The following is a 24,419-nucleotide window of genomic DNA, read 5'->3' as shown; positions in this document are numbered from 1 at the left end:
GTCACTGAAAATGTCACTGTTACAATTTAACCAGTATGACATAAGGTATGGCCACTCGACAAGCTTCCATAGCAGGTTCCAATCGCCCATGCTACCGGCCTACCGAAAATGGCGGTTGCCGCAATCCACACCATAAGTGTGTATGTGTGTGAGATGCTGGTGTCATTTTGTTCTTGGCAACAGCACAGGTTTGTGGTGACAATATGGGCACCACAGAGCTAAGTTTTGCGACCAGGATCTTTTTGACTTTCTCCCTATTCACTCAACCACCTTGAAGAAGTCAACTGCTTCTGGAAGGCAATTCCATCTACAAGGCACAAGTCGGGGGCGAAATTCTCCGACCCTCAGCAGGGTCGGAGAATCGCCTGGGGGCGCCTAAAATCCCGCCCCCGCCGTGGCAGAGATTCTCCGCCACCCGGGAAGTGGCGGGGGCAGGAATCTCGCCACTCCGATCAGAGAGGCCCCTGCGGCGATTCTCCGGCCCGGATGGGCCGAAGTCCCACCGCTGGGAGGCCTCTCCCGCCGGCGAGGTTTAAACCACCTCTGGAACGGCGGGCTCAGCGGCGCGAGCAGGCCCCCGGGGTCCTGGAGGGGCGGGGGGCGATCGAACCCCAGGGGGTGCCCCCACGGCGGCCTGACCCGCGATCGGGGCCCCCCCCTCAGAGTCCGGGCCAGTGCCCTGGCTGCTCTATTTTCTTCCGCGTCCGCCGCGGCCTCCACCATGGCGGAGGCGGAAGAGAACCCCACATTGCGCATGCGCCGACAGTGACGTCAGTGGCCAGCTGCCGCTGACGTCACTGCCGGCGCATGCGCGGACCGGCGAAAGCCTTTCGGCCAGCCCTGCTGCCGGGGGCGCCGGTTGTTTGCGCCGGTCTTCTGGTGGCAACCGCTCCGGCGCGGGGCTGGCCCCCAAAGGTGGGGAGAATTCCCCACCTTTGGGGAGGCGCGACCCCTGAGTGGTTGGTGCCACTCCCCTACTCCGGGACCCTCCGTCACGCCGGGTAGGGGAGAATGCCGCCCCGGGTGTGTAATTGGATACTCTCCACTTGTCTGGATGAGTGCAGCCCTCACAACACTCAAGAAGCTCCACACCATCCAGGACAAAGCAGCCCGCTTGATTGCTCCTCCTTCCACAAACATTCAGACCCTCCACCGTCGACGAACACTGACAGCTATATGCAACATTTACAAGATGCACTGCAGCAACTCACCAAGGTTCCTTAGACAAATCCTTCCAAACTCACAACCACTAACATCTAGAAGGACAAGAGCAGCAGACACCCAGGAACACCTGGAGGTCCCCCTTCAAGTCATTCAACTAGTCAGCAACTAGGGATGGGCAATAAATGCTGACCTAACAAGCGATGCCCATATCCCTTAAACAAATTTTCATAAAAATAACAATTGCTCTCTTGTATTTCCTTCAATCGACAATTAAACCACATGCCAAACATTGGCATTTCATTTGGTTATTCAGCCTAGATTTCATCACAGCTATCCCTGCTTTCCATGGCTCTTTACTGAAGCCACAGAGGGAATATAGAAGTAACATTGCCAAATTCTGTCTCCTAATATCTAACTCTGTCATCCATCACTGGATGACAATCAAAAACCATAGGCAATTTCCCCAACCAAACTCTGAGGCATTAAGGCTAATTGGAACGTCTCTCATGCTCCTCAACACAGATCAAGGGATTGAACCCCGGTCTCCCCTTATCTGTATAGCTTGTCCACTCACTGGATAAATTGCTGAGCCAATGGTGGGACTTTAAAATGAAGTCAACTAATCATGAGGCAACTTGACAGGGTGCATGTGTAGAGGATGTTTCCTCTTGCGGGAGAATCTGGAACTAGGAGTCACAGGTAAATCGAAGGGTCAACCAATCAAGACGTGTTTTCTCAGAGGATGGTGAGTCTCTGGAACTCTTCCTCAAAACAGCGAAAGCTGTTTTTGAATGCTTTCTAGGCAGAGCAAGATAGTTTCTTGATTGACAAGGGGGTGAAAGTTTAGCAAGTGCAAGCAGTTCAGTTCACAGTCAGATCAGCCATGATTTTATTGAATGATGGAGCAGGCTCGAGGGGCCGAGTGGCCTATGCTCCTAATTCAAATGTAACTCTTCTTAAACCAGAATTGGACGTTAATTACAATTTTACAATGACAGTGAACCCTATTTTATATAAATAGCTCCTGTTCGGCAAGAAGTTCTGTGACTGTCCATGTTTGTACAATGCAAGGTATTTAAATCTTTGCATCTGTTCTGTGAAGGAAGAAAATGCATGGAACCAGAGTCTTGGGAATGAGATGCACATTTTCTAATTGCAGACTATTTGGGAATCAGTTAACTTTTAATAAATTATCAGTTTGTTTAAAAAGAATAGCATTTGTTCCAATCAGTTGTAAGTCTTGTTGGGAAAATGGTAAATTCTAATAAAAAAGGAAGCAGCACGTTAACATACAATTATCTGGAGTTATAGAAGGAGCACATAATTGGTTAAAATAGACAAGAAATTACCCTTTATCCCGCAGAGATGATATTCCACTGCCCCATTTATTTTCGGGGCTCTCTGGTAATAAAATATGAATAAATATCTTTTTGAAAGTAGCATCAAGCATATCTTTGCTTCAAACCAAGACTTTCATCCTGAGTTCATTTCCCAACCCTTTAAACTCATAGCTTGATAAAATAGAATTTGATATCGTGGAGTTGTACGCTCAATATATCTACTTTGTGATTCGTTGGTTTCCAAAATATTCCACCAGCTAAAACCTGATTATTGTCGATGCAACCTTTAACAAACAATATTTTGCCACAGACAGGTTGAGGCAAGTTGTTAATGTTAATCCATGACATCTAAATGCAGTGCGGTACAGTGTAGTGTTGATTAAGTTCCTGTCACCAATGTCAGTTCAGGCAAGATTTTCATGTATGACTCGTGATGTGTTCTCTAATTCTCTTCCCATTTTTCAGATTTAGATTCATGGCCTTTGGAAAACCCGCCGTCTTGTTTTATTCCCTCTGCTTCTTGCAAAGTGCGTTGGTAACCACTAGAGGGGAGGAGACTGCTGATCCTCTCAACTACTACACCATTGAGATAGAGGAGGGAGAGGACGTAGCCAGAGACGTGGCTAAAAGGAATGGGTTAGAGTACGTCCTGCCGGTCAGTGCAACTGTTTTCAATATTGTATAACACTTAAGCGAATTTCTGGGTTTTTTTCAGTGTGATTGTATTAATAATTTGCAGATAAAAGGTATTTCACACAGTGAGCTGTGCAGCCAAAGCCACTGCAGTGAAAAGAGACATTGAGGGTGAAGAAAGATTCTTGCAGTTAGGTTATTTAAAAAAAATAGCAGGTTTCAAGTTTAGTCTTTTTCTGCATGCCTTCAGAATGTTTTCTTTCTCATACTACCCGTCTCAAGAATTTAATAAGTATCCTTGAAATTGCAAGCATTTTAATGGAATGTGCATGAAGTTTGAAATGTATTTCTCTTTAAAAAAAAGATAGATATGAAACCAGTCTGGTTCATTCCCTTGAAGATAAATGCACGGTGCTCCTTTTAGTGTTTGGGGAAATGGTGACAATTATTGAGATGCAGCGCCAGAGCATAGTGCTCAAATTCCCAATAAAATGAAAGAGCTGCCTCCTTTATTTTCTGCTGTTACTTTAAGAAGTTGAAACTATGAATAGGGATAGAAAAGAAGCAAGCATATTAAGAACCTCTGCTCCTTTTATAGGTTGTATATCTTTTTGTGAAGAAGTTAGTGTACAAGCATATGATCTCATTATTTGCTTGCAACTTTTATGTATTTTTTTACCTTTATTGTGGATTATATTTGAAATGTACTTAAAACATTATCTAGATAATTGATTGATAGTTTCTGTCCTACCTAAAAATCCTTGTGAATAATTTGAAATCAACTTGAGGTGGGCATAAATATTATCGATCTATATTTTCCTTTATCGTGGGCTATACTTGAAATGTAATGCCAAAATAATCTAGATAATTAATTGCCAGTTTCTGTCAATCCTTTAAAAAGACTTCTGAACAATTAGAAATCAACTGGACGTGAATGTATTGTTGACATTTTATGATTGAAATCTAAATTAATAAATCAAGTTGTTAGGTTTTACCTATAGAATTATAACATCTCTATATATCTGATTTGTCTACTTAAGGCAAGAGATGCCATGGATAGTTAACCTTTTTGGACACTGGAAGTTCAACCTGTTATTTCACTGAGCTTGTCATTTCTGCTCACAGAAGGTTAACATGCAAAACAAAAATCTAGCTGCAAGCTGGTAGGAATGACTCTTTGTGTTGCTAATTATCCCACTGCATAATTATTAATATCACGAGTGGGAACAGGAAACAAGCAGACACCACATAGTTGAGAATCCTATGATTCTGGCAGGAAGCTAGCCTGCATTAATAAAATGTGCCTGTGCCATTATCACAGTAGATAGAAGTGTTCCTTGTTAAGGATCATTTATTAACTGAGATCATCTTTTAGTTCGCCTTCGGGTAATGACTAATGTCAATGGCAAATTTCACAGTTGTCTAGAGAAATGAATTAAATTTGCAATAAAAAGCCCTTTGGCTTGTTGTACATGTTCATTTATTGGAGTAGTTGAACTAGAAGAACTGTAAGGCAACCAAGAACATCGGCTTAATTTTTCTTATGTATAATAGTGACCTTTTAGCTCTGTGTTGGAACAATACATATTATGAACTGCTGAATGGAATTTAAAGCACGATGTAGTAGTGGCTCCAGGTGTAGCGTGCCAGAGACATGTAATCTGCAGTTCTTCACTAATATGGTCAATTTTGAAGTTTTCTCTGGGTGGAGTGGGGGGGGGAGGGGGGCACGACTATATGTTACAGTACTGAGGCAACAGATTTTTGATTTTTACTTCATAATGACTAGTCATAGGTTAACTTTATTAAAATTTAATAAATACTACAATATTTGAGCCTGCTGTGTGTCAGGGTGACCAGATCTCTTACATATACTCGTGTAATATTGCAGGCCTCCACCTGCTCCTATCTTGTATGTATCTATGTATAGCTACAATAAAACTGCTTATAAAGAACAGTTGTGATTTACCACATTACAAGGTGCATTGAAGGGTTTTGTTTATTATGTTACAAATTGTTTCAAAATTCCACCTGAATTCCTACTTCAGAGGAATGCAGATTTCCAATGCTTTTAGTTAAATGGACAGTAAAAACAAAATATGTACTTACTGTTTCACAGCTCCAGCTCACTTTGTAACCACCAATCCAGTCCTATGGAGCCCTGGCTAAAGCACATTTAAGTTGTCCATAGATTTAGATCCGATTTTATAACCTGCCAATTTAGAATAATTTGATTTATTCCCTCATTCTGCAAAAACTCTGAATGTAAGATGGTCAAAGCTGCCCATGTTTGCCAAAAAAGCAAAATTATCTATTATAAGAAAACATTTATGAATGAAACATTAGCCTTTCTAACATGCATTAAACTGAGATCTGTGAATGGGGCAATAGATTGACTGCATTCAATGCATTGAGTGCCATTATAATTGAAGCAGTTGAATGGACTTGTGTATCAAGATTAAATGGTTAAGGTAGTGTCCGGACTAAAAGTTCCACAAAATGAGACTGAATGGAAAATATTTGTTATATTGAAATTTTCTGATTAGATGAGAGTTTTGCTTCAATTTGGAATGAAGAAAAAAAGCAGTTGACCAGCATAGCAACAGAAACTAATTATTGAACGTTTTATTAATAAGAGACCACAATCACTAATATTTTGAAAGTTTTACTAATAAGAGACCACGATCACATAAACCTTTATGCTGCACTGATGAAAATGTGTTTTTGTGGTTTTGGTAATTATTTTTGAATGAGACTAATGAGCAAACATTTTGTGTATTTGAACTATTCATGTTACTCTTAAATAAAAATACTTTGTCTACTTCACAAAAAATAATTATAAAAGGTCCACATCTCGGTCTGAACGATTAGCATAAAGGTCATTAAATCCTCAAAGCATAATGATTGTCTTTTCCCTACAGCAGAATAACCAACTGAAATTTAGCAAGGTCAAAGAGCAGATTGCCTGTAAAATTTCACACTGCTCCAGTCGGCTTTCACCAGGTGCAGAGTTTGCCTCTGGCTATAGTCTTCCATGTTTACCTTGTACTGTAAGTGTGAGTCATGGGCAAGGGTGTATGTTTTTATACAATAGCTTTTATTGGTTTAAAAAAACTTGTATCAGTTTAAAAAAACTTGTATCATTCAAAATATATAATGGATGAGTTCAAAGAAAAAATGTGGCAGCGACAGTGCAAACTTAACATTTCTGATCAAACTTGGAAGGTTGCATATCTGTGAAGAATTGTATCCGAAGCAATTAATGAAGTTAACAGAACTGGAACAGTGTTGAACCACATCACCAGACTTTAAAATTCACCAGTCTGACTTCTACTGAGTAACAAATTTCAATTTAATACAAGTAAAAGAGTAGATAGGTCTTTCTAAAATACAAGTAAAAGAGTAGATAAGTCTTTCGAGGATAATGAAAAACCAATGTATAAGTTCAAATAAATAGTGCATACGTTCTGTGCAGTATTGCACAGTATTGGGGCCTCATGGTAGCATGGTGGTTAGCATCAATGCTTCACAGCTCCAGGGTCCCAGGTTCGATTCCCGGCTGGGTCACTGTCTGTGTGGAGTCTGCACGTCCTCCCCGTGTGTGCGTGGGTTTCCTCCGGGTGCTCCGGTTTCCTCCCACAGTCCAAAGATGTGCGGGTTAGGTGGATTGGCCATGCTAAATTGCCCGTAGTGTAAGGTTAATGGGGGGATTGTTGGGTTATGGGTATACGGGTTACGTGGGTTTAAGTAGGGTGATCATTGCTCGGCACAACATCGAGGGCCGAAGGGCCTGTTCTGTGCTGTACTGTTCTATGTTCTATGTTCTATGTATTCATGGCATTCAAACAATAGGTACCTGTGCAGTGAATTTATATGCAGATGTGGTGAGTATTACTAACTGCTGGGGTGATTGATTTTTGTTTCTCCTGTATTTGAATTCTGGAACATTCTTTAATGTAAGGTAATCCTAAACAGCATTGAAATACCCAATTACTTCAAACAATTAGCACAGTAAGAAAACAAATTACCTTAGGGCCTGAATCATTTCAATAATGGAATGCATAAAAGTACAATTCTTAACATCAGTTAGCAAAAGACATTCTAAAATGCCACACACATGTAATTTTCTGAATTAATTATCATGCTATTGTTATCATTACTGTATCTTATTAGTATAGTTTGAAAGATAACATTCGGTCCTTGTGATAGGATCAGACTGTGTTTCCCAACACTGAGAAGCATCAACAGAAGTCACACAAGAAAGGTGCACCTTTTCTTACTGTGCATAAGAACACTGATCGCGTTTGAGCCTGGCTGCCTCCTATTTTGCTTTGAACTATAATTTATAAAGTTATAAATTATGAATTATTAAACAGTTACAAGTATAAATAATTCACCAATCAACAAATAAAGTGACAGTCTATTAATCAGTCTGTGTATTTGTTTACATCCCACTGAAGTCTGAGGCACAGCATTTGTACCGCTGAGGCCTGTACACTTTTCACTGCATTTTCTGGTGAAAATGAGGCAATTTCAGAGATCTGCTAACTGAACAGCAGTGCTAATTTCAATAAGGCCTGCAAAAAAGAGTGGGAAATTGTGATCCATGATTATCTGATGCCTGTTCCTTCCAATGCAGGTAGCAGACTAATTTTGTGCTGCCTGTTCATTACCATGATTGTAGCATTCAAACAGCAGTCAGCACACTGCTGAGTGGCAGCGTGGCTAAGCATGACCTGCAAGACTATGGGGGAATTAGCACCACTTGAAGCTCAGGGTGGCACGGTAGCACAGTGGTTAGCTTCACAGCACCAGGGTCCCAAGTTTGATACCTGGCTTGGGTCACTGTCTGTGCAGAGTCTGCACCATGTCTGCGTGGGTTTCCTCCGGGCGCTCTGGTTTCCTCCCACAAGTCCCGAAAGACATGCTGTTGGGTAATTTGGACATTCTGAATTCTCCCTCTGTGTACCCGAATGGGCGCCGGAATGTGGCAACTAGGGGATTTTCACAGAAACTTCATTGCAGTGTTAATGTAAGCCTGTTTATGACAATAAAGATTATTATTATTATACAACTTAAACCATTTTTTAGAGGGAAGCTGCACCTTGGCTGCAGAAGGCAGAACAGGAAGATCACTGAATAATATCACAACAGAATAGAGAGCATGCTCGAAGTTTCTTTGATGGAAGCCTGGTTGTAGAAGGAGGACAGGAGGAGAGACTTAGTCTAGCTACAGGGGACTGTCATGCCATCCAGTCATTGTGAAGGCAATGGAAGTAAATAGCCATCCCTTAGCAATGTCATCCCAAAGATCTGGATGCAATGCTGCAAGAAGTTCAATGACTTCACACAAGTAATCAAGGTCAGCGAATGCATCGTCAAATGTCAGATCCTTACAGATAAACCACTGGTCTCACTCATTGCTCCATCCCCCCCCCCCCCCCCCCCACCCTCTCCCATCACTGAATCCTATCCTTGTGTCTTTCTTTTACTGGATATCAAGAACGCTGGAGCCTGGTCAGGCAATGATGCAGGAGCAAGAGCGGGAAGAGGGAGAAAAGATTGATGAAGGAGAAATACCACCACTGACTTACTCACAGGGACTCAAAAGAACTTTGTTAGGGTGGCCTACAGACAAAAGCTGATGGATATTTCCAATGAAATACTTGATGCATTGGCTAGCCTGCCTGAAAGTCTTCTGCCATTGTTAGGGAGCAGGGAAGAGTTCAACACCAACTTGGCACATGGCTGTGCACAGAGCATTGTGCCCATCATTGGAAGTGGTGGCCAATTCCATTTGTACATTCTGAATTCTCCCTCTGTGTACCCGAATAGGTGCCGGAATGTGGCGACTAGGGGGTTTTCACAGAAACTCATTGCAGTGTTAATGTAAGCCTACTTGTGACAATAAAGATTATTATTATAAGTTGCACCCGACCATGATACTCAGCCTCATGGCCAATGTCTCAGCTTCCAATACAGTGTAAACTGCCCAACATCTGAGTCTTGCAACAGAAACTAACTGACATCATGCAAGCTCCAGTTGCTGCCACAAACACTCAAAAGGACGGATGCCATAGCTGAAGTGTGTAAAGGGCCTTGCAGAGACGCACAATATTACAACAATCTGTCATTTATTCTGGATTTTGAAATGTAACCAAACACATGACATCAGTTCAATGAAAGCCTCTCACAGAAAGAGAGTAGGCAAGACCGCTGTCCTTATACTTACAACATGGTGCCAGAGAATGATAACATTTTAATTTTTGAAACCTGGAAATGTAGCAGAAAATACACCGTTGCCCCCTGGAACACAGGTTCAAAATCTGAAAAAAGTTGTTGAAAAATGCAAATGAAAACTGACAAAAGGCTGCAAGAGACAAAGATAAAGCACACACAGGTTGCAAGTGAAATTAGCGTCTGTAGAACAAAGGGCAAAAGAAAAACACACACAAGCAGCAAGTGGAGTAGTTACTAGCTGCAAAGAAAAAGGAAACATCGACCAAGACTGCAAGTAACTTACTGAGTAAGTAAAAATGGCAGCAGTAAATATTCCAACCCCATCTCATGTTACACTGGACAGTGATATATTGACAAGTGTGGCAGTTTTTCCCACACTTACAATGGCAAAGATTGCAATAGACTTAATTCACAAACCTGAGAAGATAAGAGTAGCCAACACTGTTAACACTGCTGGGGAGGGACTGCTGCACATTGTGTACCACTCTGAACCTCACAGACAAGCAAAGAGAACAGATTTTGAAAGCCTTGAAAGCACTTTTTAACCGCAAGTGAATGTTTCCTACGATTGTTATGTATTCAACACTAGGGTTCAGAGTGAAAATGAGGCCATTTGAATGGTACATCACAGCAGTAACACAGCTAGCAGAATCATGTGAATTTGGACAGCTAACAGCTGATCTTATGAAGAATAGATTTGATTCTAGGGGTGAGAGATCTCTCGGTGAGAGCAAGTCTACTGAAAAGAAGAGAAATTAATGCTAAAGAAAGCGATCGACATGTGTTGAAATGTGTCTGTTGTGAAACACCAGCTAGAGCATAGTATGGCAGAGCAGACCAGGAGATACATTGCTGAGGAACACGCCAGTGAAAGAATGGAGCAATCGTAGACAAAGGGCACGATGCAAATATTGCAGAGCACAGAAAGGGCAGGAAAAGCAGTATTGGCTACCATGGGGAAAAAATATTTTAACTGCAAGAATCAGAGTCACTTTTTACACAAATGCTTGGCCAGAAAAAAAGCAAAATATGGTTATACAGATGGCCACTGGAGAGATATCAGCAGATGGGTCTGATGAAGTGTACACGATACAACAGGTTGGTTCAGTTATGTCAACAGGAGACAAATGGTTTGTGACTGTTACAAAGATGACTGCCAAAGGAGAGCATGTGTGTAATGCACCACAATCACCTTCAGATGTGTGTGAAGTGGCTTAACATGGTCATCTGAAAATGAAGCCCTTTAAAGTAAGATTGAAGCTATATGATGGCACGATACTCAAACAGTGAGGACAACTTAGTCTGACAGGTCAATACCAAGGCATGAAGGGAGATCTTGAGTTCCAGATTATAGATAGGACTCGGCAGTCACTAATCTCAGCTGCAGCAAGTCTAAAACTTGGACTGGTGACCCTGAATGTGCCAACCTAGAAAGAGTGGAAAAGGACCCCAGAGAGAAGGAAACAAGAGACTGCAGAGACAGAAGACCTCAAGAGAGAGGGAAACAATTTCAAGAAAACTACAAGATAATTATCAACCACATCGGTGCAATGAAATACACCAGCCAAAGATAATTGTTCAGCAGAAAGATCTTCACATCAGAGCAAAACTGGAGGAGTTGAAGGGTAAGTCGATACCTTGGAAAACACAGAATAAACGTAAGTCTTCAATGAACCAAGCTATGCAAAATCTGACTGAACAAATTTCAAGGACAACACAAAGGTACCAGGAGGAAAGAATGACCCACAATTCCACAGTTGTCAACTCAAAATGGAGGTACTCAACCAGATATACAAGCACAATCACAGGCATATGTGTTGAACTAGTGAAGATGTTCCTGCACAGCAAAAGGGCGGTCAGGCAGGAAGGATCTCAGCAGCTATACTGAGTACAGAACTACATTCAATCCCAGAGATCCATGAGTCCCAACAACCGCAATAGAACAACAGCAGTCACCAAGGCAACAAGGGCAGAGGAAACAATACTCTCTGGTTAAAGAGCTTCATCCAGAAGAACAGTCAACATGCATGGGTTCCATTAAGGGACCTGCACAATTTAAATACTGTGAACAATGCACTGCACAGACTCACTCGTAGATTAAACAGATGCCAATACATGAGAATATTGGGTAACAGGGACATGCATGGAAATGTGTATTTTGTTTACCAGGAAAAAGGGGATATTTGTATTTTTCTATTATGAAAGGGGGATAAGAACTAGGAGCAGGAGTATGCCATCTGGCCCCTCGAGCCTGCTCCGCCATTCAATGAGATCATGGCTGATCTTTTGTGGACTCAGCTCCACTTTCCAGCCCGAACACCATAACCCTTAATCCCTTTATTCTTCAAAAAACTATCTATCTTTACCTTAAAAACATTTAATGAAGGAGCCTCAACTGCTTCACTGGGCAAGGAATTCCATAGATTCACAACCCTTTGGGTGAAAAAGTTCCTCCTAAACTCAGTCCTAAATCTTCTTCCCCTTATTTTGAGGCTATGTCCCCTAGTTCTGCTTTCACCCGCCAGTGGAAACAACCTGCCCGCATCTATCCCATCTATTCCCTTCATAATTTTAAATGTTTCTATAAGATCCCCCCTCATCCTTCTAAATTCCAACGAGTACAGTCCCTGTCTACTCAACCTCTCCTCATAATCCAACCCCTTCAGCTCTGGGATTAACCTAGTGAATCTCCTCTGCACACCCTCCAGTGCCAGTATGTCCATTCTCAAGTAAGGAGACCAAAACTGAACACAATACTCCAGGTGTGGCCTCACTAACACCTTATACAATTGCAACATAACCTCCCTAGTCTTAAACTCCATCCCTCTAGCAATGAAGGACAAAATTCCATTTGCCTTCTTAATCACCTGTTGCACCTGTAAACCAACTTTCTGTGACTCATTCACTAGCACACCCAGGTCTCTCTGCACAGCGGCATGCTTTAATATTTTATCGTTTAAATAATAATCCCGTTTGCTGTTATTGCTACCAAAATGGATAACCTCACATTTGTCAACATTGTATTCCATCTGCCAGACCCTAGCCCATTCACTTAACCTATCCAAATCCCTCTGCAGACTTCCAGTATCCTCTGCACTTTTCGCTTTACCACTCATCTTAGTGTCATCTGCAAACTTGGACACATTGCCCTTGGTCCCCAACTCCAAATCATCTATGTAAATTGTGAACAATTGTGGGCCCAACACGGATCCCTGAGGGACACCACTAGCTACTGATTGCCAACCAGAGAAACACCCATTAATCCCCACTCTTTGCTTTCTATTAATTAACCAATCCTCTATCCATGCTACTACTTTACCCTTAATGCCATGCATCTTTATCTTATGCAGCAACCTTTTGTGTGGCACCTTGTCAAAGGCTTTCTGGAAATCCAGATATACCACATCCATTGGCTCCCCGTTATCTACTGCACTGGTAATGTCCTCAAAAAATGCGCTAAATTAGTTAGGCATGACCTGCCCTTTATGAACCCATGTTGCATCGGCACAATGGGACATTTTCTATCCAGATGCCTCGCTATTTCTTCCTTGATGATAGATTCCAGCATCATCACTACTACCGAAGTTAAGCTCACTGGCCTATAATTTCCTGCTCTCTGCCTACCTCCTTTTTTAAACAGTGGTGTCACGTTTGCTAATTTCCAATCCACCAGGACCACCCCAGAGTCTAGTGAATTTTGGTAAATCATCATTAATGCATCTGCAATTTCCCTAGCCATCTCTTTTAGCACTCTGGGATGCATTCCATCAGGGCCAGGAGACCTGTCTACCTTTAGCCCCATTAGCTTGCCCATCACTACCTCCTTAGTGATAACAATGCTCTCAAGGTCCTCACCTGTCATAGCCTCATTTCTAACAGTCACTGGCATGTTATTTCACTGTGAAGACCGACCCAAAAAACCTGTTCAGTTCCTCAGCCATTTCCTCATCTCCCATTATAAAAACTCCCTTCTCATCCTCTAAAGGACCAATATTTACCTTAGCCACTCTTTTTTGTTTTATATATTTGTAAAAACTTTTACTGTCTGTTTTTATATTCTGAGCAAATTTACTCTCATACTCTATCTTACTCTTCTTTATAGCTTTTTTAGTAGCTTTCTGTTGCCCCCTAAAGATTTCCCAGTCCTCTAGTCTCCCCCCAATCTTTGACACTTTATCTGCTTTTTCCTTCAATTTGATACTCTCCCTTATTTCCTTAGTTACCACACTCGATTTTCCCTCTTTCTACCATCCTTCCTTTTTGTTGGTATAAACCTTTGCTGAGCCCTGTGAAAATTCGCTTGGTAGGTTCTCCACTGTTCCTCAACTGTTCCACCATAAAGTCTTTGCTCCCAGTATACCTTAGCTAGTTCTTTTCTCATCCCATTGTAATCTCCTTTGTTTAAACACAAAACACTAGTATTTGATTTTACTTTCTCACCCTCCATCTGTATTTTAAATTCCACCATATTGTGATCGCTCCTTCCGAGAGGATCCCTAACTATGAGATCATGAATCAATCCTGTCTCATTACACAGGACAAGATCTAGGACCGCTTGTTCCCTTGTAGGTTCCATTACATACTGTTCTAGGAAACTATCGCGGATACATTCTATAAACTCCTCCTCAAGGTTGCCTTGACCGACCTGGTTAAACCAATCGACATGTAGATTAAAATCCCCCGTGATAACTGCTGTACCATTTCTACATGCATCAGTTATTTCTTTGTTTATTGCCTGCCCCACCATAACATTACTATTTGGTGGCCGATAGACTACTCCTATCAGTGACTTTTTCGCCTTACTATTCCTGATTTCCACCCAAATGGATTCAACCTGATCATCGATGTCATCCCTTACTGTTGCCCGGATGTCATCCTTAAATAACAGAGCAACACCACCTCCCTTACCATCCACTCTGTCCTTCCGAATAGTTTGATACCCTCGGATATTTAACTCCCAGTCATGACCATCCTTTAACTATGTTTCAGTAATGGCCACTAAATCATAGTCATTCACGATGATTTGTGCCATCAACTCATTTAAAAGGTAATCAGTCTGATTAACACCTCAGGCTTTTGTTTTCATGTGACAATGTCTTGTATCTGCCTCTGTAGTCCGACATCTTGAGATCAGTTCAATAAAAGCCTCTCCCAGAGACACAGATGAATGAAGACCACTAGCATTGTACTTGCAAAAAACCCATTACGAGGATCACTGAGTTAACACTGCCACAGCCCCCGCTCCTCCAGAATCGCAATGGCTTCATGGATACAAATCTACTGTCCTTTCTTAAGATAACAGCATCTGTCCTCTCACCACTGACACTCCATCAATCTCCTTGCTGTTATTTGCCAGCCAACCAGCTTTGACTGATGCTGCCCTTGGCGAAGAAGAACCAACCTAAGCTGGACCTCATAAGACCAGATCTGCATGAGGTCATCCTCCAAGGCCATCTGCAATCTCCTCCACTGAATTTTAGCAACCTTCTACCATCCATGCTGCAGCCCCTGTGGTGTCAGTACATAGGAGCACTGCTCTGAGGCCGTCGGTCTGCCTACGACAGGTGACGGGTTTGAAGCAGCAATCACCTCATTAGTGAAACTAGGACATTGGATCATACTGTTCCTCAATAAGGTTGAGGTAAATGACCTGCTCCCTGAAGACCCTGGGGAGATAGGATCTCTGGCTTAGATCCCTACTTCCTCTCCCTCACTAACAGCTCTGCTCATTCCCCCTGTCATGTTGCAGGTCAAGGACAATAGAGACTATAGTGTGGTAGACTTGGGGCCAGGTTGTCTGTGTAGAACACTTTACAGGAGAAACAAGCCACATAATTTCCTCGAGACTTTACCAACTTTAAGTAAACCTCCAAGCTATTCTACTGATTCAGTAACCACCAGTAGAATTAATCACCCTACTGCTGAACTGCTTAAAATATACCTCTTTAAAAAGTTTTAGGTCATCTGAATAACACCTTTTTTGTGGCTTAGTCTTATACTTTGTTTTATAACTCATCTGTGAGGTGCCTTGGAACATTTAATTACGTTAACTATGTAATATAAATAATTATATATTGTATAAATATAAGTTGTTGCTGTAGTTATAAACAGAATTATATGCAGTACTGCAGATATTTTTTAATATTTCTTCGTGGGATGTGGGCATCATTTGCAAGGGCAGCATTTATTTCCTATCCATAATTGCCTTTGAGAAGGTGGGAAGCCTGTGAAGAAGCATTATCCTGATGTCGCACAGCCCTGATGTGACCCCAGGATCCTAACTTGGATCTCACAAGTCCAGACAATTTATCAGCGTGTCATTCTGTAAACAGCACGCTCTGAACAGCAAGGGGGAGCAAAGCATCAGCATCATTTAAAGGATACGGCTTCAAATTAGAAGTAAGGTAATTTTGAAAAACTGCTTTTGCAAACAGTCTGGATGTCCTCTGGTGTGTTTTTGGAGATTGGTGGTGTGTTCTGGATATGCAGGATGCATTGCTGCATCTTCTCAGCTGGGGGTGGAAGTGTTTGTGACATGTTCTCAGGCTGTAACTGGTATGGGGATAGCACTGGCTGTGCCTCTGGGTCTGCAGCACCACAGGAAGATGAAGCAGAGGCTGTGGAAAGGGCAATTTCTGAGCCATTCCCTTTGCCATTTTGGAACTGAACTCTCTCTCTCTATCTCTATCTCCCCCCCCCCCCCCCCCCCCCCAATGCTCCTTGTTAATGACAGCAAACAGACCAGGCACAGTTTATTTGCAACACCGTTTTGCTACCTTTTACAAACCAGAAAAGACACCTTTCCTCAGTTTACTGTGAACTGGCACACAAACCATCCTTGGCCTGGCTGGAGCTCATTCATGTATGGGTGAGTCACCATGTGTGTGCTAGTTCCAACTCTATATGTGCCTTCAAGATATCTAAGCTGATGGCTGAAAGTGTCAGATCAAGTCATGTCATGTGGTCTCCTCAGCAGTGCTGCCTTGTTGCTCTTTCTCGTTCTCACACACACACACTCTCTGTCTCTCACTCTCTCAGACCCTTCTTGTTTGACTGTGCAGGTGACCGTTCCTGTGTGTGAGGAACTCAGAAGGGGGTTGGAAGCAGTTCCATGGTCACATGGTTTTAAGTTTGTTCATCATGCCAAAGAGCAAATGAGGGTGAGCTGGGAGTTGAGAGGAGACATAAGGCAGGAAAATGCCAGCATCTTCAACGTCCTGTGACATTGTGTGCTGCAGGTCATATCACAGCTGGCACCGTGATGCTGACAACCATCTCCTCCATGTGGCTCAGGAAATTCCGCTGTTCTTGTCTTCTGTTGGCTCTGCTCTGCTCTCTTCCGCGCTATCTTGTCCTGCCGGAGAGAGCAGAATGTCAATGTTTATGTAGCTTTGTGTTAGGATGATGTGCCTGCCACAGCTGAATAGAATCATAGGATTTACAGTGCAGAAGAAGGCCATTCGGCCCATCGTGTCTGCACCGGCTCTTGGAAAGAGCACCCTACCCAAGCCCACACCCCCACCCTATCCCCATAATCCAGTAACCCCACCCAACACTGAGGGCAATTTTGGACACTAAGGGCAATTTAACATGGCCAATCCACCTAACCTGCACAGCTTTGGACTGTGGAGGAAACTGGAGTACCCGGAGGAAACCCACACACCAACGGGGAGAACGTGCAGACTCCGCACAGCCCCTGGAGCTGTGAAGCAATTGTGCTAACCACTATGCTACCATGCTGGACATGTTAGATGCAGCAAGAGGTGTGTGAGAGACTGGCAACTTTGGAATATCTGTGAGGTTGAGTTGAGGACCTGGATGGTAGGCCCTTATCCTGAGTGCCAGTGTGTGTTGCTTTATGACTGATGGGGATGTGGGCAGTAAGCAGCATGACAGGATGGTGAGACAGTGAATAAGAGGTTTTATGAGAAGATGCATTCACTGCCCTAGGCAATTTGTCTGAAGTCTTTGGACCTCTGTGGCACTGCTGCTAGGTACTTGTGTGCAGATCCCAGAAGCTAACCTTCCCGCCCTTGGTCATCTGCACCTCATCTCTTCTAAGCTGCTATTTAAGGGATTCCTGACATCCCCTTTCCCCACAGAAACAGAATGTTGATTCTCCTGCCCACCTCCACCACTGTTTCCATCAGTGTCTTTGTCAACCATGTGATGCACTATCATTTACGACGAGATGAGAGTAGAGAGTAATCGAGGCTTTATTAAGCAGAGGTGTGGAGCCTCCCGCAGCTGCTGCCAAAATGGCTGCAGCTCGGTGAGCACACACATTTATACTCCACCTACTGGGCGGAGCCAGCAAGCAGGGATCTACCCCATACCTGTAGTACAGGAGCCTTACCATATTACATCTCATGTATATGATATATACAAACAGTGGTGACTACCACACCATGAAAACCCTCTGCTGTGGTGTTCCATTTTTCATGTTTCTATTCAAGCAACATTTTTCAGTGCAGCTTTGCTTTAAGAATACCTGCCTTTAAGAATAGCAGACTGGCTGCACAACTTGGTGTCAGCACAATGCTGATCAGTCTCTGTTGTGCGTAGAAGCATTCAGCACAGAGGAAACCAGCAGCAAGGAACCTGTTCTAACCTACACTCCAATTATAGTCATGAAATTGGGGCACCAAATCAGTGTACTTCCCATTTTCAATGAAGTTGGCACAGGCAAGTCATGAATTGCAACAGGAAGACGTAAACAGGAGAGATGACATTGTTTTTGTGGAAGAGTGGGCCAAGATTAGCCGCATGGCCTTCCTCATGCAATGTTAAGGACAAGGACCACTCCCTCCTGGCTGTATCTCGGCTGGCCTGTGTTCCTGGTGAGACAGGACATGGCCAGAGTTGGTGATGGAGGAGTCTGATATATTGGCTGATATTCACACTCACAGTATCATCCTGTATCATGCTATTGCTTGACTAGGCTGCGAGATGGCTCTCCAAAGTTTGGGACACAATCCCAAATGTTAGAAAACAGGACATTATCGAGTCGATTAGGCAACGGCTGCAGGGTATGACTTTGTCATTGTCAGTACCTAGGTCAATACTGGCTGACCCATATAGTTTTATTAACTGCGAGGATATTTCACAGGGTAGTCAAGAGTTGTCCACAATTCTGTTGATCTCTGCAGTACATACAGGCCAGACCAGGTCAGAGTGACATCTCTGTGGGCATTAGTAGACAAAATGTTTTTTTTAATGACAATCGGGGAGTTTCAAAATTATCATAACTGAGACGGTTTTATATTCCAGATTTATTAATTCAGTTGTATAAAATTCCCTAGCTCCCACAGTGGGATTTGAGCTCATGTCCTCAGAGCGTTAGTCCCAGGCCTCTGGATCACTCGCCCAGTAAATTACCACTATGCCACCATCCCTTGGAGGGAATGCAAATTTGGTCACTTTACCCCGACCCAGCATATTCCAGTAGGGTTGTGGTCACTAGGGAACGTGACCTTCGGCAGTAAGTGCCAGGATTTTTGGCTTGCACACTTTCAGTCACCAGTTCGCTAACACTCCAGCTGGTACATCTAGATTACCCTTTCATCAAATATTGAGATAGAATTATAATAAATAAAATACACAGGCATCTTGATTCGAGTTCCAACCTTCGAAATAAACGCATGCTACTCTTACAATAATATGAAAATGTTGCGAACAATAATTGTATTTAATGTTGAAGGGCAGAGTACATTTTCGAGACAAAGAGAAAAAAGTACTAATGAAGAGAAGTGGAATAAAGTCTGGAATTGCTGAAAGTATAAGATGGGTCTGTTAATACTTTTAAAAGAAAATGTGGCTCAATAGGATAGATTATCAATCAGTCATTTAATAAGTGTCGTGGATCAGCTGCATGTTCTAGAAACCACCCAATCTACATTGCATTGTGGAATCCAAAATCTGTTGGTGTCCACAATGGCAATAAGACCACAATTCCAGACATACTCTGTGTGAGAAGTTAATGATGTGCCTCAAAGTTTTGGGTGTAGACCCTTTGTCACTGATTTCATTTCTGATGAAGGTGGCTCTGTAACTAACTGCCCATTTTTGACTTCACAGACATCGGCTTGATGCATATTTTCTATTTTTATTTGGTGCATATTACGTTCTGTTTATTATTTGATGCGACTATCAATTCACACGAAACCAGGAGTAGAAGTAAACTGTGGCTTTAATCAACTAGAACAGTGCCTGCCTCCGACTGTTAGTGGGACTGCTCTTTCTACGTCCCCTCAAGGGGTGGAGTCAAGGGCAGAGCTCACACAGGCCCCAGCATGCCACATTATAAGTAATACCATGCAATGGTCCATAGGTGGAGCCCACATGGGCAACAGCGTAATACAGATAAGCACCATATCAGGTATCACCGTATTCCGTATCAGCCTCCCCGGACAGGCGCCGGAATGTGGCGACTAGGGGCTTTTCACAGTAACTTCCTTGAAGCCTACTCGTGACAATAAGCGATTTTCATTTTCATTTTCATTTCAGATGGTGAATTGTTACTCAATACATTCACCACATTCACCCACTGTTAAAAAAATGAAGTCTGGCGGGGGTTCATAAGTTCAGCCTGTCCGGCGCGCGGATTGTGCGCTGTGAATGCCGAAGCTCTGGTGTCGCTGCTGGCCCGGGCGTCGAACTCATCCGTGGTGGCATCGGTAGTGAAGTCGCCGGTGCAGGTACAGACGTGGACTCTGGGAGCGTGTCTTCTGGAGCTTCATTCCTGTGGGTCAGTGAAGGGGGAATGGTGGGCGGGAGGGGGTGCTGGTTCCACGTAGGGGTGGGGGCGCTGATCAGCGTAGGTTGGGTGGGGTAAGATGGGGTGGCAGTGGTAGTGGAACCTGCGGGTGCCAGGTCTCGGAGGGAGACCGTATCCTGTCGGCCGTCGGGGTGTTCGATGTATGCGTACTGGGGGTTTGGAGTGTAGGAGCTGGAACCTCACGACCAGGGGTTCGGACATTTGGCTCCTGACGTGCTTGCAGAGCAGGACGGGCCCCGGTGTCTTCAGCCAGGGCGGAAGCGAGGGCCCTGAGGTGGAGTGGCCCTTTGAAATCGATACTAAGGTGCTCAAAGGGCCAGGATGCCTTTACCAGGTGGGCCTTATCTGGTCGATAGAAGTGCGGCTTGCACTCTGTGCAGATCGGGCAGTCCCTGGTCATGGCTCTGACCTCCTCAGTGAAGTAGGGCAGGTTGCGGGCCTTGATGTAGTGGAGAAGCCGGGTGATCCCCGGGTGGCAGAGGTCATCGTTAATAGCCCGGAGACGATCACCTTGCGCGCTGGCGCATGTGCTGCCGGACAGGGCATCTGGGGTCTTGTTGAGCTTCCCAGGGCGATATACTAAATCTTAATTATAGGTGGAGAGTTCGATTCTCCACCTCAAGATCTTATCATTTTTGATATTGCCCCGCAGGGTATTATCGAACATGAAGGCTACCGATCGTTGGTCGGTGAGGAGGGTAAACCTCCTATCAGCGAGGTAGTGCCTCCAGTGCCGCACGGTTTCCACGATGGCTTGGGGCTCCTTTCCGACTGAGGAGTGTCGAATTTCGGAGGTGGTGAGGATTCGTGAAAAAAACGCTACGGGCCTGCCTGCCTGATTGAGGGTAGCGGCGAGGGTGACCTCTGATGCGTCGCTCTCCACCTAGAAGGGGACGGATTCGTCCACCGCGTGTATCACGGCTTTGGCAATATCTGCATTGATGCAGCTGAAGGCCTGGCGGGCCTCAGCCGCCAGTGGGAAGATGGTGGCCTTGATTAGTGGGCGGGCTTTGTCCGCATAGTTGGGGACCCACTGGGTGTAATATGAAAAGAACCCGAGTCACTTTTCAGGGCCTTGCGGCAGTGGGGAAGGGGGAGTTGCGGGAGGGGGCGCATACGGTCAGGGTCGGGTCCTAGGGCCCCGTTTTCCACAATGTAGCCGAGGATGGCTAGTCTGATCATGCGGAAAACGTATTTCTCCTTGTTGTAAGTGAGGTTAAGGGTTTGGGCGGTTTGGAGAAATCTCTGGAGGTTGGCATCGTGGTCCTGCTGATCATGGCCGCAGATGGCGACATTGTCCAAGTACGGAAATGTGGCCCCCTGCAGCCCGTACTGGTCCACCATTCGGTCCATCGTTCTTTGGAAAACCGAGACCCCGTTCATGACGCCAAAAGGGATCTGGAGAAAGTGGAAGAGGTGGCCGTCTGCCTCAAAAGCCGTGTAGTGGCGGTCCTCCGGGCGGATTGGGAGCTGGTGGCACGCAGACTTCCGATCCACTGTGGAGTACACCAGGTAGTGCGTGATCTGATTAACCATGTCTGCGATCCGGGGAAGTGGGTACGCATCGGGGTGCGTGTACCGGTTTATGGTTTGGCTGTAATCTACAACCATCCGGTTCTTTTCCCCGGTCCTGACATCAACCACCTGAGCTCTCCAGGGGCTGTTATTGGCCTCGATGATCCCCTCCCACAAGAGTTGTTGGACCTCGGACCTGATAAAAGTCCTGTCCTGAATGCTGTACCGCCTGCTTCTGGTGGCGACTGGTTTGCAGTCGGCGGTGAGGTTTGCGAAGAGTGGGGGAGAGTCAACCTTTAGGCTCGCGAGGCTACATATGGTGAGTAGGGATAGGGGCCAGCCGAACTTCAGGGTGAGGCTCCTGAGGTTACATTGGAAATCCAGTCCCAATAGAAGAGGAGTGCAGAGGTTGGGGAGTACATATAATTTAAAATTGGTGTACTCGGCGCCCTGTATTGCGAGGGTTGCGGTAGTGCACCCTCGGACCGGCACCGAGTGCGACCCGGAGGCAAGCGAGATAGTTTGATGCGTCGGGAAGATTGGGAGCGAGCAGCGTCTTGCCATGTCCAGATGAATGAAGGTCATCATAGAGCTCCAGAGGTGTTTGGGCCGTGACTGGTCAAGGGTGACCACGCTGAGTTGTGGGTAGCCAGCGTGGTCGAAGGTGCTGGGGTGGTCCCAAGATGGCTGCCTCCTTTGGTCGCACGTGTCAGGCGGTGAGGAAGATGGCGTCCAAGATGGCAGCCCCCATGAATCGCACGTGGCGGGCCACGTGGGCAAGGATGGCCAAGCTGGCGACCCCCGTGAGTCGCATGTGTTGTGCGGGCTTGGAGATGGCTGCCCCCACGGACAACACGAGGCTGGTGACTGCGGGCCTGTGAGTCCGAGGGTCGGGCTTGTGATGTAGAGTTTTTGGACCTGGCTAGGCAAACTTTCGCAAAACATCCTTTTCTCCCGCAGTCACTGCAGTTCACGTTCCGGGCCGGGCAGCGTTGCCTGGGGTGTTGAGGCTGGCTGCAGAAATGACAGGGTAGCCCCCATGGTGGGTGGGTTGCTACGCGGCACAGGCCTGGGGTATTCTTTGGTCGGGGGTCCACAAGGGGGTTGCCCACACAGGCCCCAATATGCTACATTATAGGTAATACCATACAATAGTTCATAGGTGAAGCCCACATGGGCAACAGCGTAATACAGGTAAGCATATGGTGAATTGTTACAGAAATCCATTCACCACATTATTAAAATAAAATTCCAGTTTCCCAATTCACTTACCAGTTGAGTGAATGACATGACAATCCCATTGTAGTAAAATAACATACAGCTTATTGTGAAAATTTAAGGCTAATTTTCTATTGTTTAACTTGCAAGAAGCAAAGGAATGTGCCTCACACAGGAGGAGAAAGGTGCCTCCAGTCAAAAAGCACTTTAATATTTATCTGTGCATTGACCAAGTTACTTAATAAAATTTTTTCGAAGCAGTAGTTTAAGTTTAAACACATGAATTGGTCCCAGGAGTGATTTTGAACAAAATGTCATCACCTTCAAATCGGCTTCCCAACTTGATCAGGGATCACAGCCTATGAGCTGATGCCACACTTGTTGGCAATATGGGTGATAGCTTGCAGCAATTGGACCAATTTCTTCGACCTGTGGTGCATCAGTAGTGCAGGTTAACATGGCCGAAATGTGCTGTGTGATGAGATCTGTGTACCAGACGTGCACTAGCCTCATTAAGTGCCCAGTGATGCATCATCAATTGGACTCGAGTCATAGTGAAGTTCCAAACAACAGGCTTTAATACGCTAGATGTGAGCCCGGCTGTGGTCGTACAGAAAAAGGCCGACTACCAGCCAGCATGAGCTCTTATACCCCACCTTGTAGGCGGAGCTCCCAACCTCTCAGCCAATCGGCGGGGAGTCACATGACCAGCCACAACCAATTGGCAGAGAGGCACATGACTTGCCTGGGCCAATGGGCAGCGAGGCTGCTGTACCAATGGCAGCTTGGTTCTTTGGTAATATGATCTCTCTAGCCATGCTACCACACCCAGCTTTCAAGCAAGTGAGCACATAGCATTATTTTGTGCTAACACGTGGAGCTCCATGTGTACAGGAATGATCACATACAAACATCAAAAATAGAAGCAGAAATAGGCTATTTGGCCCCACGGTTCAATAAGATCATGGCTGATCTGTTTGTGTTTGGCATTCTATATTCCCATCAACCCCTGAAACATTTGATTCCTTTACCTACCAAGAATCAACTTGCCTGGACCTTAACATTTGATTATCCTTGCCTAACAAGAATCTATTTACCTCCACCTTAAAACTATTCAGTGACCCACCCCCCCCCCCCCCCCCCATGCCTCCATCACCTGAGGCAGAGTTCCAAAGTCGCAAAACCCTCAGAGAAAAAAATTCTCCTCAACTCTCTCCTAAAAGGGGAACCCATGATTTTAAAACAGTACCTCCTACAACATCAAAGGATTTGCTTTTTTTTCCACATTTTCAGTACATTTTAGTACGAAGTTGCTGTTATTACAGATTATTTCCATAATTTTGTACCTGCGGTAACATTGAAATATTTGAATGGCAGCACCAATGATTAGTGAGGTTATTTTGTCTGACAACTCACTTGAGACATGTCATCTAGGTGAAGGGGCAGTGGATGCTCAGCTGGGTAGTGCAGGCCAACATCGCCGTCGATGATTGCTTTATCCTCAGACAACCTCATGATTTCCAGGGCCTGCT

General features: G+C 44.5%; 1 protein-coding gene across 1 annotated transcript in view; it reads left to right on the top strand.

Annotated features, from left to right (window-relative positions):
- LOC119977336 (PC3-like endoprotease variant B) overlaps window positions 1–24,419 on the top strand; it is a 1,015,536-nt gene that overhangs the window by 111,698 nt on the left and 879,419 nt on the right. Inside the window, exon 2 of the mRNA XM_038818121.1 lies at window positions 2,970–3,159. Within this exon, the coding sequence (XP_038674049.1) occupies window positions 2,970–3,159 (190 nt within the window). The remainder of the gene's footprint in view (window positions 1–2,969; window positions 3,160–24,419) is intronic.

This window comes from Scyliorhinus canicula, chromosome 14 (genome assembly GCF_902713615.1).
Source record: "Scyliorhinus canicula chromosome 14, sScyCan1.1, whole genome shotgun sequence".
NCBI lineage: Eukaryota > Metazoa > Chordata > Chondrichthyes > Carcharhiniformes > Scyliorhinidae > Scyliorhinus > Scyliorhinus canicula.
This window is presented reverse-complemented; position numbering and strand designations above follow the sequence as displayed.